Source organism: Haemaphysalis longicornis, unplaced genomic scaffold, assembly GCF_048455015.1.
Source record: "Haemaphysalis longicornis isolate Haplotype H1 unplaced genomic scaffold, Haemaphysalis longicornis Haplotype H1 scaffold_13, whole genome shotgun sequence".
Lineage (NCBI taxonomy): Eukaryota > Metazoa > Arthropoda > Arachnida > Ixodida > Ixodidae > Haemaphysalis > Haemaphysalis longicornis.
Window position 1 is genome coordinate 57,283,096 of NW_027526233.1, and position 14,797 is coordinate 57,297,892.

At 43.5% G+C, this 14,797-nt stretch overlaps 1 protein-coding gene across 1 annotated transcript in view; it reads left to right on the forward strand.

The window, feature by feature from the left end:
* LOC144163848 (uncharacterized) overlaps positions 1-14,797 on the forward strand; it is an 86,170-nt gene that overhangs the window by 15,912 nt on the left and 55,461 nt on the right. The window contains exons 3-4 of the mRNA XM_077694531.1: positions 1,567-1,768; positions 11,914-12,023. Coding sequence (XP_077550657.1) covers positions 1,567-1,768; positions 11,914-12,023 — 312 coding nt within the window. The remainder of the gene's footprint in view (positions 1-1,566; positions 1,769-11,913; positions 12,024-14,797) is intronic.

Consider the following 14,797-nt stretch of genomic DNA (forward strand, 5'->3'; position numbering starts at 1 on the left):
CCTAATAGCAAAAAACCGCCAGTGTATAGGGCGGCTTGATGGTATTTGTCCGCCATGTGGCCTAAACTACCACCTGTACTTTCACGGCGCTGCCACGCGAAGAGGAGCGCTTGAAGTTTGCTTTAACATTACTTCTCCATCACTTCGACTCTTCAATCGTGCACCACAACCAGTTCGGTCCGTGCAAAATCAATGTGGTGTTATTCCAGTCTGTTTTCGTGCGGTAATTTTTATATTGGGCAGACGGGGCACTGCTTCAATGTTTGCCTGCGCGAGCATAAAAGCTCGTTAAGAGGAGTTCCTTGTTCGTATTTGTCTACCTATTGCTCCACGTGTGTCTGAAGTTCGCAATATGGTGGAATGGTCATAAACTATGTGCAACAGCGATTGCAGCACAAGGAAAATTGTGAACACTTTGCAATCCCCAAACCTGAGCCTGTGTAAGCGTGCCAGCGCTTGCGGTCCTAGATTGTGAGATTAATTTCCTCGAGATGAGCTGATAATGCCTGCTCGCATCTTTCTTCTCTCGGTCTCTTTGTATTACGTGTATACAGGCGCGCGCATGCCCGTGTTATTTTTTGTGCGAATAAAATATGTTCTTAGTCAGCGCTCGTCCTGCATCTCTCTGCACCCCATGGCGTCCCGAGTGCTCTTAAATATGAATCCGAAACAACTGACCCAACGGCCCTTTTTGTTTCACTTGTACCCATTGGTGAAAGGAGACTGGTAATAATTGAGCTTGGCCATTACGACGCCTTGCATGTATGCCTGCGTAGCCCTTTATGGAGATAAAGGGTTAATAATAACGCGTAGCCGATGTGTTGTTCATGCTTACGGAGAGCCGCAAAATACGCGAATAAAAACTAATGATGGTAAGAAGAGAACACGCCCGTCAGTAGGACATGACTGCATTCACGTCATCTACATCATAAATAGTGCTTAGGTGTTTTCGTTTATTTTATTCTTTTTTTGCAAATAGCAAAGGCACCAGTTGGAGCAAGAAAGTGTTTGGAATAATATTATAGGTTTTTCTGCGACAGTTTAGCGTGCACAAAAAAAAACTGAACCAGATTTTTAATAACCATTTATATGGTGTGCGCCCCACTATCTGCCTGCAACACAGTTCCCATATCAGATGAAAGAGTTCTGATTTCCGGAAATCCGCGTAGCATTTGTAGGTTTCATGAAAAGATCACGTTATAGTGTGATTAGTTACGCTAAGAAACCATAGACGAGAAACACGACACGGACAGGCAAAAAACACGTGCTAACCTTTATTTGCAAATACTAGCATGGTACAATAATACATCGTACATCGCGTGTTGTTTTTATCGCAACTAATCGTGTGCTAAACCATGACTAACAATACCAGCAAGAAGTTATTCAGAAACAATAAATAATGTACTTGCTTTGGTCATTCTAGTGACTGCAAAGAATAGCGAATTAGATGACTCAAGCTGGCTAAAAATATTCCTTGTTTGGCATTGGTAAAGAAGAACCGTTCTGTTATTTTTGATAAGGAACCTTGGTTCACAATAAATGTCATTTTTTCTATAAATGTCGCAGATGGACTACACCAGGACCTACACACGTGCGGAACTCCTTCGCGTGATGGAGCGCTATGCCGCTGGATACCAGGCCCTGGGAATAAAGCCGGGTGATCACGTATGCATCCACATAAAAAACTGCGTGGAGAGCTTCGTTGCGATGTTCGGTATTATCTTCGCTGGAGCAACGGTTATTCTTGCAAAGACGTCACTGACGCATCGTGAGTATCAAAGCCACTCAATAACCAATGCCACTTAATAAAATGCTTTTTCGGGCGCACTAGTTCATGGCATCAAAAAAATTAAGAGCTCTATGCACGAGGGCGGAAAAACACTACACTGGATCCGCGTTACCTACAATTAGTCGGTAGTGCGCGCTCGTCGAGTCTACTCGTGTTTCTCTTTTATCGTGTTTCTTTTAATTTGTTGATGCAATAGTAAACCACATTGACAAGTTCACTGTACCGGTTTAAGGTGTTTTATCCTATAGTCATCGTCGTTTTCAAAACAATTGGCACTACGTTTTATTTATGGATCAAATTGACCTAAATTGAAATTGCCCTAAGGTACTATACTTGAGTTCCGGGACCTTAGTGGCTCAGTTTAAGCACGCGCTGTGAGACACCACATTGCTTGTATAGCAGGTGCGCAGATTTTGCTCTCAGCAACTATGGCAATGTTAATATTCGTATTTTTGTATTGTGCAGAGGAAACAGCCTAATTGCTCATAGTAGTTAAATTTTCTTAGTGATTTGAAGGGCAAAGCAGTATAGCCGAACCTGGAGATGCTGATTGACTCATTCACTCCTACGTTTTCTTTGTGTCTTTTTGCATTTTTTTTCTTTTTTTATGCTGCTCTTTGACGGACTTGCTGTTCGACGGGCAAACTACGGAACTGTGACTCAGCATCTTTCCTATGCTCGCACTTCTCAGTCGCCGCGGTGCTCTTGTTCAACTCACGTGAAATCACGGTCAACTATCATGCAACCTTGAACTACACTGACTGGTACCGGCATTTAACACGCCCTGAGGTTGCGCGAACGCAACACTATTGGTTTCTACTCTGAGCGCTGGTTAGATTTTACATATGTATTCTAACATGCTTTTCTATTTTGTCTTTGCGGTGCCTGTTCAGAACAGTGAAGACGCGGTATAGAAACACTGTACATTTAGGATTATCGCAGTAAACTTCTCCTGGAATATAGTCATACTCAGTTTGTACACATGCGGTGAAAACCTGAATCTTCCAGGAGGCCAAACCAGAGGGCAAATACTTGGCTCACTCTTAAGACGGTATAAAATATTAGGTTACCAAAGACGCTACCCAATCGTTAGACGCAGAAGCACAAGAGGGATAACCTCGTCATTTTGCTTTTGCAAATCGGGAAAGGTATGACTACTCCAAACAAAACTTTCTGTCGTAATGTGTTTTGAAGGGTTCGTGGTTTTCGCTACTGCTTTGCCTTGCACAATAATAGGGCTTCTATAGTGTAGTAGTAACATAAAACAATAAGCCGGCCCTACACTCTGCTTTGTGAATTACTGTGGCAGATGACGCTGATGACCCCAATACTTGTCAGCTGTGCGAGCTTTTTATCAATCACGACAAAAAAATGAGTGATGTTCAGCGACAGAATTGACGTGAGAGGACATATAGCGTCAACATATAGGTTTACCTTTTTGGTATGTTTTTTTAGTCTTCAAATGGTGTTCACCATTGCCGACACAGCTCACTAATTCTTATTGTACAACAAAGGCGCCACAAAACAATGCTGCCGCTACTAAAGAAGGTTTTATCCATCGTTCCTCTGACCTATCAGTCATTTCTAGACATCTAATTTGCACGTAACCCCCTGCTGCACTTCGCATTTCCTTTGCTTAGAGCTGGAAAATGAACACGCGCTTTTGTGCACGCAATTGTTTGATGATGCCGTTCAAGGCACTATACTTTGCAGCACTGAGATTGCTAACATTGTCGAGCTCATTCCCGTGGCGCCCACAACACGCACTAAAACCGAAGGAAGTTGGGCGCATACTTGACGAAAAATTGCCACTTGAGAAATCTAGCCGAAAATTTGCACTGCGTGGCAATGCGCTTGTTAATGCACACGCAAAGTGAGCAGTGAGGGACAAAACGGGGTTCACCAATCGCTGTTGTCGTGCACGCATAAACACCCAGGTGGTTGTGTCAATAATACCTGTCACCGCATCGCTCTTTGCTGGGAAGTATTCTGAGACAGAACCTTAAATCAAGTTAACACTTTACTAACCAACTGAGTGCGGTAAACTATAGAAGTTGGTGTACATCGTTAGGTAGCCCTTGAAATGGACGACAGCGGAGAACACAAACGACGGCCAATTGACACTGGAAATAATGCAAGTTTTCTATATAAGAAAGAACAATGAAAAGGGTGTCAGCCATGAGTCGGTGGCACTATACATGACAAAAAATTTCTGTACTTATCAAAAGCATTAACTTAGGTGTTTTGCGCGTTGTTTGTTGAATGTGTATTATCGGCGACAAATGAAGCGCGAACACAAATATTTGAACCTGAACACACACATAGCGCGATTTCTTTCCATGCAAGCCAAAATGACGCGTGGTTTAGTTCCAAAAACAAAGTTGGGAAAAGCGGATTTCCAAACATACCAATAGCGTGCCATTATATGAACTCTACGCACAGTATCTTTCAATTTTGCACGTTGTGGTTTATGTTTACGTGTTCGTGTTTCATTTGACGCATTGTAACCTTGTGTTTATTGAATCTCTAATCCTGTACCCTTTTGTGTTTATTGAACTGGAGTTTTGGGGGGTTGACCTGGGTACGTGTTCATTCCGAGTTTATATTTGTGCTTATGCCTATATTAAAATCAGTTGTGGTTTAGCGCAGTCGATGTCTTCTCTGGTGTTGTCCCGTTTCAAGCCCTACATCACGATGTATCAACACAAACTGGCCCAACTGTCGATTTTACTGAAGTTGGTAAACATTGATGATGAAAACACAGCAATGGCAGAAGAGGAGAAAGAAAGGGCAAACACAGACACGGCACAAAACGACACGGCGAACAAACGATAATGCGCATTTTTTAGCAAAAGCGTTCAATACGAATGTGATAGAACGTACTTGCGGGCCATTTGTGAAGGTATCAATCATGTCTCCCTTATCATGCATAGTGTTTTCGTATCCCCTCATGCGTTGACAAAAAAACTGAACTGCAGAAACCAATGGGCTAGACCAAAGTATCCATACTTTTATTCAACACAGGTAAGACAGCAAGGGTTCTGTGCAGTAGAAGATAATACGTTTGTTTCCTCAATCCATAAAAACATTTCGCAATCTGCCATCGACAAGTCCTTTCCAAAAATACTTGCTAATTTTCAACTTTGTTAAGGTCGCATAACTAACCACTGTTCTGTTGCACTTTGTCGTGGTCCTAATTTTTTGCTATTTTAAACAGATGCCCATTGCTGTTGCATTTAAATGAAAAATCATGGTAGGATCAGAATCCGCAAAATCTCGCAGGGCCATTAATGAGATTGTTAAGCTCTTATGAAGCAGAAATCAGTGGAATTGGGGCTCTAATTTAACGTAATGTTTAAGAAATAGTGCATACACAAGTGGTTCCAACTAATGTAAGCTTAGACGCTTTATTACTTCGAGTTATTCAACCAGGCCATGGAACTGATGGCATGGGGTGCCTGCCATGATAATTTTGCAGATTGAACGAGACGATATTTCCCGAGTCAAGGAATTAAGTTAATAAAAAAAATCCGGTTTCAATAAAGGCACGCACGGTATTGGAAATAGCAATGCGTTAGTTTCTAAAAAGTTCTCTGAGGTTTTACTATAGCGATTATGTATTTCAGGCCGAAATCTTCGCCCATTCAAAACAAATAGAGATATGTTTTTATTTGTTTCATTGAATTAAAATTGCTCTTACGCGGGGGGAAATTTAGGAAGGTAAAGCTTGGTTTTGTTTAGCGGTGCGCCGTACCAAATCTGTGTACGCGTTCCTCAAACCGAGGCGAAGCTGGCTGCAGCACGCCATAGGCTTGATAGTGTAGAAAGCCTGGGTTTTTTGTGGGCTGTAGCGAGCTTAAGCTAAGCTTGAAACACATTATATGCGTGGGGTACTGGGACTAGTACGGTTCAACATTGGGACTAAGGTCACGTTCTGAGGATTAGCAACATGAACTTATAGCCGCAGGACATTGAAACCAGCTTTAACTTTAGCTTGAGTGTTGCAAGGCGAAAGTTGAAGTAACGGAACTTTGACCCCAAATTGTGGCGTTTGTAATAGCACGGCGATTCGAGTTTGAGCGTTGTCATCCAAACCCATCACGAAAAAGGGCTCATTCTACTCAACGCTACGTAAATTGCTTATACGGGTGACGTCATGACACATCAAGAGAAATTATGGAGCCTCAATTACTGTGTTCAAAAAGATGCTCGCACATTTCTGCGGATAACTTAGGGAAAGTGATGCATATCCACAGAGTTCTCCGTAACACTGCTGGGAAATTGGACAAAATTTTAAAGTCATGCAAGAAATACGATGCAGTACGCAATGTTCACGGATGTTGCTCTGACATGCCATCAATTATTTGTATTCTGTGCCGGCAGAGCGGGTGACACGAACCGGTTAATCCGGGTGAGCGACCCATTTACAACATTTACATGGCGGGAGTAAGAGCTCCTCGCAGGAAGGTCGCCAGCCACTGCCTTGCCTTCATCGGTGGAGGGCGATGTTTCCGTGGAGCAGCTGCCACTCGTGCCGCGTGACTATACACACAGCGCAAGTGCAGACGAGGATGAGTGCATATGATCCATTCACATTTTCCGGACGGCAGTTTTCATACTGCAATGCCAATAGTGTTGTTCAACGTACGGAGAGCTCGTCGAAGAAAAATGGGGTTTCTGACAATGCTTACACTTACAGCAATGTATAGTGCTCTCGTGCAAAACTCAATGGTTAGCATTGCCACACCCCTAGGCAAAGCGTTCGTTAAGTTCTCGGCACAGTAGCGTGCCACCCACACGCACGACACCGAGCCTCATGATAGTTTCTTGAAGACCAATGACGCTGACGTTGGGCTTAGAAAACGTATTCTCAAGGAAGCCTGCAATGTTCAGTTTTTTTTTCAGCGGAATGGCCACGTTATCACGTAAAAATAACATCCGCTCGCGTCTGCATATCTTCACTATCATGGAACACCTAAGAGGTCTCTAAAGGAATCTTCAACTCTACCCCGCTGTGCATATAATTTTCTTTCATTTCTAGTTTCGGAAGTTTGCTTCCCCAGTAATCTCAAAATAAGGTGGACCATGGCAAAATATTTACATTACGCCCTCACGGATGGTTTCGTTGTAATTTATTCTTTGGGATAGTGTCCTTCCCCTAGTGCTTCGACAGATTTTGACTTGATTGGCTGTGAAAACGGCACTAAACTGTGCTTTCAACCACAAGGAATTAGGGCAACCAGCAAACCAACGGCCCTGCTTAATGCCCTATGTAAAATATGTCAGTTCAACAAGACTGCAGATGTTTATTCCACCTTAGCTGTCTGCGTCCTGTGATATTTATGTGCTCATGTTTAGCAGCAAAACGCAGCAACCCACGCGAATGCGTTCACTGTACGGCACATTCGGACGTGTGTTTTCTAATCTTGTGTTTCCTAAAAACAGAAATTGTGGGGTCGGTCGAGCATCCGACACATAACTTCCCTTAATAAGACCATCATTACAGGTGCATATTATCCCATTCATTGTACAACAATTGTTTGCATTTTTCAGTTAAGAGCGGGGGACACTCACGTAAGTTAGTTTTCAGTACCACTGGTGCAATGGCCACGTTACACGTTTTTGAACAGTTGCAGCCCTGATTGTTCGTGTTTGTTAAGGCTTTATGGCATTCGCAAAAAAAATTTTTTTCATACGATGAAGGTTTCAAGTGTGGGCTGATGTTGATGTATTAAGATGAGAACCTGAAGTACCCCCTTTTGGAAAAAGAGCGTTGTTAATGTTGCTGCTGTTATTGCTCGGTAAAGAATATGGAGGACGGTGCAAAGAGTAAATATTAGTGGCTCACGTTTACCCCTCTAACCGTGTGGTCCATGAGCGAAAGCACATTACACAGTGCTAATGGGAACGTTACCTCTAACATTTCCTGCGCCGTCAGTCTGGCAACATCTACTGCGAGATTGTATTCGATCGTTCCTTCATTTGATTCGCACCCATAGGCTGCCCAGCCGACGTGCCATCGATGGCGAGAATGATAAACTGTGTTCCGGCAAATCAGAACTTCAGTGTGGGTCCATTTTTGTGCGTTGCTCTAATGTTTGTGATTGTAAACTCTGTCAGCGCAGCATCTCCATATACAATTGCTGAAACCGGCTGCCTATTCACTTGGTTAGTATGTCGTGAACCGCAAGTAGAGACGGGCCAGCCGCCGATTAAGGCCAAGGCAGTGGCGTAGCAGCCGCTAAACCTTCGACTATAAAGGTGGAAATGTAGAGGCAAAACTCGGTGCATAACAAGCGATAACACAAACGCTGCTGGCACATCGGAAGCTGAAGGTCATGGCGACGCAAGAAAGAACCTTGAAAGATGTAGCCTAGTGTAGCTTTTTTTTTTTGAAACGCAAGTGTGATCCGCATCAATTTGTAACCACGACTACACAGTAGCAGCCAAGTTTACTACGAACGGTTCCATGTTCGCACATTGCAAGAGTATAACGAAGGTTTTTGCTGTTGTTGATCCAATATGCGTGGTACGTATTTACTAGAGCCGTTTTTAGGAATGGGTAACATTGATTCGTTAATGCGCGCGCTCTCCGAAATTCACAAGTCCAATGGTCAAAGCCGCATGGCACGTGAACGTTTTCCATGTGACTAGAACTGGTGCACACCAGCCGTGCAGAACCCTCACTCTAATGAAGCTATGGTTTTTGCTAGGCTGGGTTTGCTTGCTTATGTAACTTGCGCAGTAAGAAGAAGGAAGCGAAAGCAAAGAAAGCCACGCGTACACGGTGTAGCAAGAACAAGCGCGTGGAAGTAATTCGTGGAAGAGACAAAAAAAGGAAAGAGAGAAAAATCCTGCAAATACAAAGGAGTGTGGAACAGTTGTGCAAATGTTTCTCCAGGCTCTCGCATTGTAATCATGGAAAGCACCGTAAGGGTCCTTATTTTTTTGTGCGTGGAAGTATCGTCCTCGCAGACGTGGGTAAATATATTCTAAAATTAAGAAGTTTAGGTAGTGGATAAGCCAACAAACATTTTATAAAATCACCAAACACGAACAGACAGTTCTTCTTGATATAGATATATGCTCGCTAAAGTACAGGAGGTTCCCATTTTTTATATAGGAACACCAGCGATGCCTGTGGTTTTCGACCGCCAAAGGGACGTTCTCAAATGGCGCAAGCGTGCTACTTGCGGAGAGTGAAGTAAATTGTTAAAGGAACGGAGAACCGATTTTTGTAGCGTATATGTTCTCTAGCTCATATGGTAGCCAGCGTTTTATATAGCCCGGTAGCCATCAGCAATTTCTAAACAAATTGGCGGAAATAATTTTCATTTGGCAGCAAACGACCTGAAATGGGAAGGGTAGCAGTTCGTAGTGTCGAAACTTGCACTACAATATGTATCGCTGTCACGTGACCTGCAAACCTAGCAGCTACTGTAACTGCTGAAACGTTTATTCACGCATTGAAAAAGTTTTGACACAAATATTTGTGCCAGGTTAAATTGTGTATGTATTTCTAAACATTATTTTGAAAATTTTAAAGACACGCCGCCCGCCGTGGCTGGGTTGCTCTCAGTGTGGCTAACTGAGCCTTCATGCCCACAATCAACGGCAACGCTCAGTAAACAAACCCAGTGAAGGAGCTTTGACAATTCTGCCTGACTCAGGGGCGTTTGTTCTGCCAAAATATTTGATTTCAGTTTCCAAATACGCCAACGGGTGGTTCAAAAAAAAAACTCCAACCTCCCCTCGCGGGAACCCTGTGTAGATGCGACGCATAAGCGGAGCGGCTAAGGGACCGCGTTTTATAGCTCGCATAACGTTGAGGGGACTGCGTAAGCCGGTCCCAGCCGGTGACGACGTTGGCGTACTTGTAAAGCGGCGTGGACTCTAGGTGTTTGAGCCAAGCGTGGACGTTGCTTCGCCAGAGAACGGCACACCGGTTATATGCGCAGCGCTCCCGAAGGAGAGGAAACCGCCGAAGAGAGAGTACTGCACATGCGCCGGCCACAGTGCGTCGGCCGCGGCTATGACGCAACACAATCCAACACAATCCACTTTAATCCAATCCAATCCAAATCCAATCCAATCCCATCCAAGCCAAGCAAATCCAATCCAATCCAAGCCAATCCAATCCAATGCCCCTCGCGAGAGAGTGTTCGCTATCGGAGAGGAGAGGGGGTGAGTGGCGGAGAGCGCAGCTGGCGCGGCGAGGAGAAAGGGTGAGGGATGGACAACGCCGACGACCACGACGATGATGACGACGCCGGAGCGACAGAGCAAGTGAATGAGATGCTCTGCATCTAAAAAACGTCGCGCCCGGGGAGAATCGAACTTCCCACCTCCACAACCTGAAGCCACATTCTACCTATCCTCTATCCCAACAGATGGTGCTTTAGTGCAAAATAGACCATTGCATTAAAAAACACTTATAGGAGCAGGAAAGCCTGCGATTAAAAATTTTAGCTGGGGACAACTTTTTATATATCGTTTTTGATTTCGCATACAGACAAACGTATGTTGCCGAGCTACTCTACGTAATGGTTTCCGGCATTATTTTTAGGAGGGGCACATACGGCTCGTAGATCTAAAAATTTCGATTTAAAAAGTTCTAGGGCGTTATCAGCAAAACCGTTTCTCGTCAATGTGCTCTAAGTGATGCCCTTTCATTTGGGTAGAGAATATATACTCGACAAAAATCGGCTGTCTGTCCCTTCAAAGCAGTGAGAGACGGGTGAGAGTACGGGCTAAGCCGTATGAAGATGATTAGTAGCAAGAGAGAGAATAAGGTTATCCAGGAAACTAAGAGCATGACAAGAAATCCAGTCACGCGCTTGAGCGAAATTGGATGCCACGAGTGGCTGATTTCAATTGAATTTGCTTTTCATGGTGCAGTGTATGAATTACGTGTCTGCCCTCTCGGTAGTACACTCTCTGTCACACTTATACCGCACAAAAAATTTATAGCGCTAAAAAAACCTTACAGCAACACAGTAAACAGAAAAGAAAATTCCGGTGTAAAAGAGAACCCTACGGCGGTTTGTTTAAACGTTATCCCTTACCCACTGCCGCCCTTGGTTGTGCTCGAAAGCGATGTAAGAGATTCTAAAAATCGCAACACTACGTCATGTTTCCTCAGTGGTAGAGACAAGTTATCTCTTGCAACCGGGAAGGTGTATGTCCTCGCTACCATGCTAGTCCGGTGTTCCAGGTGCTGTAATAGCTCTTAACATCACGGGAAGGGGTGCGTCTGCCCATCGCGCATGACTGAGAAACTTTATGTTATCAGTTGAAAGGGTGCGGTCCACCGCACCGCTAGCGTGGTTGGGGCGATTATACGTTGTCGAGGTAGGCGGTTGCTCGCGTCTTACTTTGTGTTGGAATTAGCAGACGTGTAGTAGCAATGGCGCCGAGTTCATTGCAAAAACTCGCTGAAACACACCCGAATTGCAGATGACGTAACGTAAACTATGAACACAGAATAAGAGCATTTTATTTATCATGAACTGAGTGTTGTACTTCTTTAGGCTACAAATCTATATTACTTTCGACACACCCAGTTCCGCTGGGCGTATCGACCATTGAGTGACTACTTGCTCCAACTACTATATATACTTCTTTTGTACTGCTGGCTTAATGAGAATTTTTGTTTGCTTACATATTGACCTACTTTTCACAGTAATTGCGCTGGGGTAATTGCCTTTATACCGAACACAGAAGCCTGTCAAGGTTTGGGGGGCCTGTACGATTAGTGCTAATGATTGTTTTGTACCACTTCCTTAGCTTTACCGTGGGATTAAATATAATAACAGAGGCATTTTTGTTGTTTGCGTCCATCCAAACATATTGCCGTGGCTAACGACTTTTGCTTCTATTTGGTGTCAGTAGAGAACGTTTGTTCCGTCAGCGATTTCCCTAACAGCACCATCACAAGACTAATAACAGAATAATGCTGGGAAACGGTCGCTCATTTCTTTGACGACTCGTAGAAAAATTTAGGCGTTTTTTTTCCATGCGACCTTTTAATATTCGACGTAACTGCCGTTGCTTTAAATACTTCATTCTTAGCGTGAACAAGTCTGCATTTGTATCTAAATGAAGCAATAATTTTTATTTTGCAGGGGAGCTGCTGTACCAAATGAAAGATGGAGATGCAAATTACATTCTAACGGACGAGCCCCACGCTGAAAAAGCTCGGAAAGTGTGCGACGAACTGAAATTCACAGATAAGGTGATTATTTCACTTTGTCACAAATATGCCACCTAATGCACAAAATTATACCAATACAATCTCCCAAGTAAATATTAAGGCGCCGGAAAGATTTCAGACTGCAGCAGCTACGTTACTACAAGGAGGCAAGATTTGATTTAGTGGCGAGGACCTAAGACTACACATTTATTCCGTAGAAAATTTAAAATTTCTCGAATGCGAAACAGTTACAAATGTTTCTGTGTAGTCCTAAGAATTCCACGACTGTCCGGCTGCAGACTGAGCAAACGTGTCGTGCCGGCTTAGTGGCCGAGGAGGTTAGGGGTAGAATATATTTGGAAACGAATATCAATACTCGATTTCCAAGGGGGGTGGCAGCTGTGCGAACGGCATAACAGAAGTACCGTGGTTGTTCCAAATTGGCGGAAAGCAAATATCTGACCGAATGCGTAATGACGTCCAGCAAGACGCCGGAAGCGCGCGAATTCTGAAACAAACGATAGCGATGAGGCGACCAGGAAAAAGAGGTGATTTGCTCAGCGTCGCCGCATGTTGGCAGGCATAGAGTCCCCGCTGGGTTAGTGCAACTTGTACACGTGCACTTAATTACGGCACCCTCCAAGACCGGTGAAAGTTGCAATGCTTACTCGGCGTTGGGTTCTTTGTGCCCTGTAGATAAACGTCACGAAATACTTCGTGCCTTGCAAGATTGGTGTGAAAAACGTACACTGTAATAAAGTGCCCATTGGCTACACATTTACCAAATGTTTGTTTCAAGCTTGTAATCCACTTTTAGAGGACGTTTTGCGTAAAATATAAAAACAAGGCTAAGACCTTGCGACAAAAATTGAGACACGTACACCGGTATTAACTGGCAACGACCCTCGTTATTTTCACTCCATTATCTACGTAGTTTACAAAGCTGCCACATTCTTGTTCGGATAACATTAAAAGTGCAGTAAAAGGGAAGGGAGGAATTGACATGCATCAATTTATTGACTCGGTTCAATTAAATACACTCATAAGAAAAATTTGGCCACGTATTTTCTCTTCTCGTTGCAAATTTGCAAGCACGATTCTGGTCGCCTGGCGCCCCTACCAAGTGAATGCACAACTTCTCTTTCCCAGACACTTCTCATGCTGTTTCTCTCACGTCTCATTCCTTTCAAGATAGCGCGCTAGATCTTAGCTAAGGTAAATTTAATTTGACCGCGTTCCAGTGCTCTAAGTAGGATACCTCGATGCAGCGGTGCCGCACGGCTGAGATACGCGTGAATCGAGGCCTCCGACTACAAAGTTTATAGAACCACGTTGCCTTACCCCACGAGCGTTCGAAGCGAACGGGGATATCCAGTGGAACCTGTCGTTGCTCTAGCGGTTAGATTATGTCGACTCCCGCCTGGTAGGGCGGGCAACAGCAGGCGATGCTTTTCTGTGGTTATATGTAGTATTTTATTTGACAGCGCCTAAAGCAAGCATCCCTAAATTTTTAATCAAGGAACACTGCAAATGTCCCTTATGTGTACATTTTCTGCCTAATATTTGCGTTATGTCTTGCCCGTGTTCAACAATGTTGACAAGTATGAACATTTACACCGGAATTAAACGTTTAGATATGGCTCGGAGAATATAAGACTATTACGTGGCATTAGTTTCGCTTTGGGGGGCTGCCTGAATCGAGTGACAGACAGACATGCAGACAAACCGAAATTTTTCTCATTCATATAGACCAAGAAAGACTGTCGTCTTTAAAAAGCTGGTAAAAAGCAAGTAACGGCTGTAATAACTAATTCCTTATGAACTTCACCATCCCCCAGAACTGCAGGTGGGTTTTGCCAAAATATGTGCAACAGTTACAAGTCTAGGCTGCGCACCTAGTAACTGCTGCATGTTTATACTAACATAAAATGGTAGATTCAAAATTTTCATAAATTATAAAACTATAAACACAGCACCTTTTTAACTACAAATCGCAAATAAAAGGTTTTTGCAAATCTGCCAGTTATTTTTAGGTGTTTACAAACAAATGCATTGTTTAGAAACTATTGCTTAAATATTTATTTTCCTTACAAGTCTTCTAACACTACAGAGGACGTTCTGCTGCTGGCTATATATGCTAAAATACAACACGTCATTGCAACAAAGAATCCCCACAAATAATTAGTGGCGTACCTCTTTTATCATTGCGAATTTCGGCTAAAGACAATAGTCCTTATCTACATTGGACAAGTAAATCCCTCCCTTCACTTTACCGCTCAAGTCATGTTGTTCCTCTTGCGTCGCACTCCTCCCAAGGTAAAGACGCCAAAGGTTTGCAAAAATAAATCTACATTTACCGCGTTCAACTGCTACAGGCCGGGTGCTTCGATGCCAGCGCTGCCGTACGGCGGAGACGCTGGTGAATCCAGGGCCCTATTTCAACTCTTATAGAACCACGTTGCGGTACTCCACATGCTTTCCAAGCAGAAGGTGGAGCCAATCTAGTGGAACCTTTTGCAACTGTTGCTGCCTATTTCATAAAATGCCACGAGAAGCTCTAGTTGCGTGGGGGACAGCAGGCGCCGGTGGAGTGATTTTTTTTCTGCAGTGAATGAAGAATTTACTTTCGCAGAAATCAAGCATCTCTGATTTTTTTTATAAAATACCACTGCAAATATCACTTATTTATAAATTGGTTGTCTTATATTTACGTAATGCCTGGTTTATCTTCAACAATGTTGACAAGTATGCACATTACACCGGACGTAGACTGGTAGATTTGGCTGTGACTATATAAAGTCATGTCTCGTTAATAT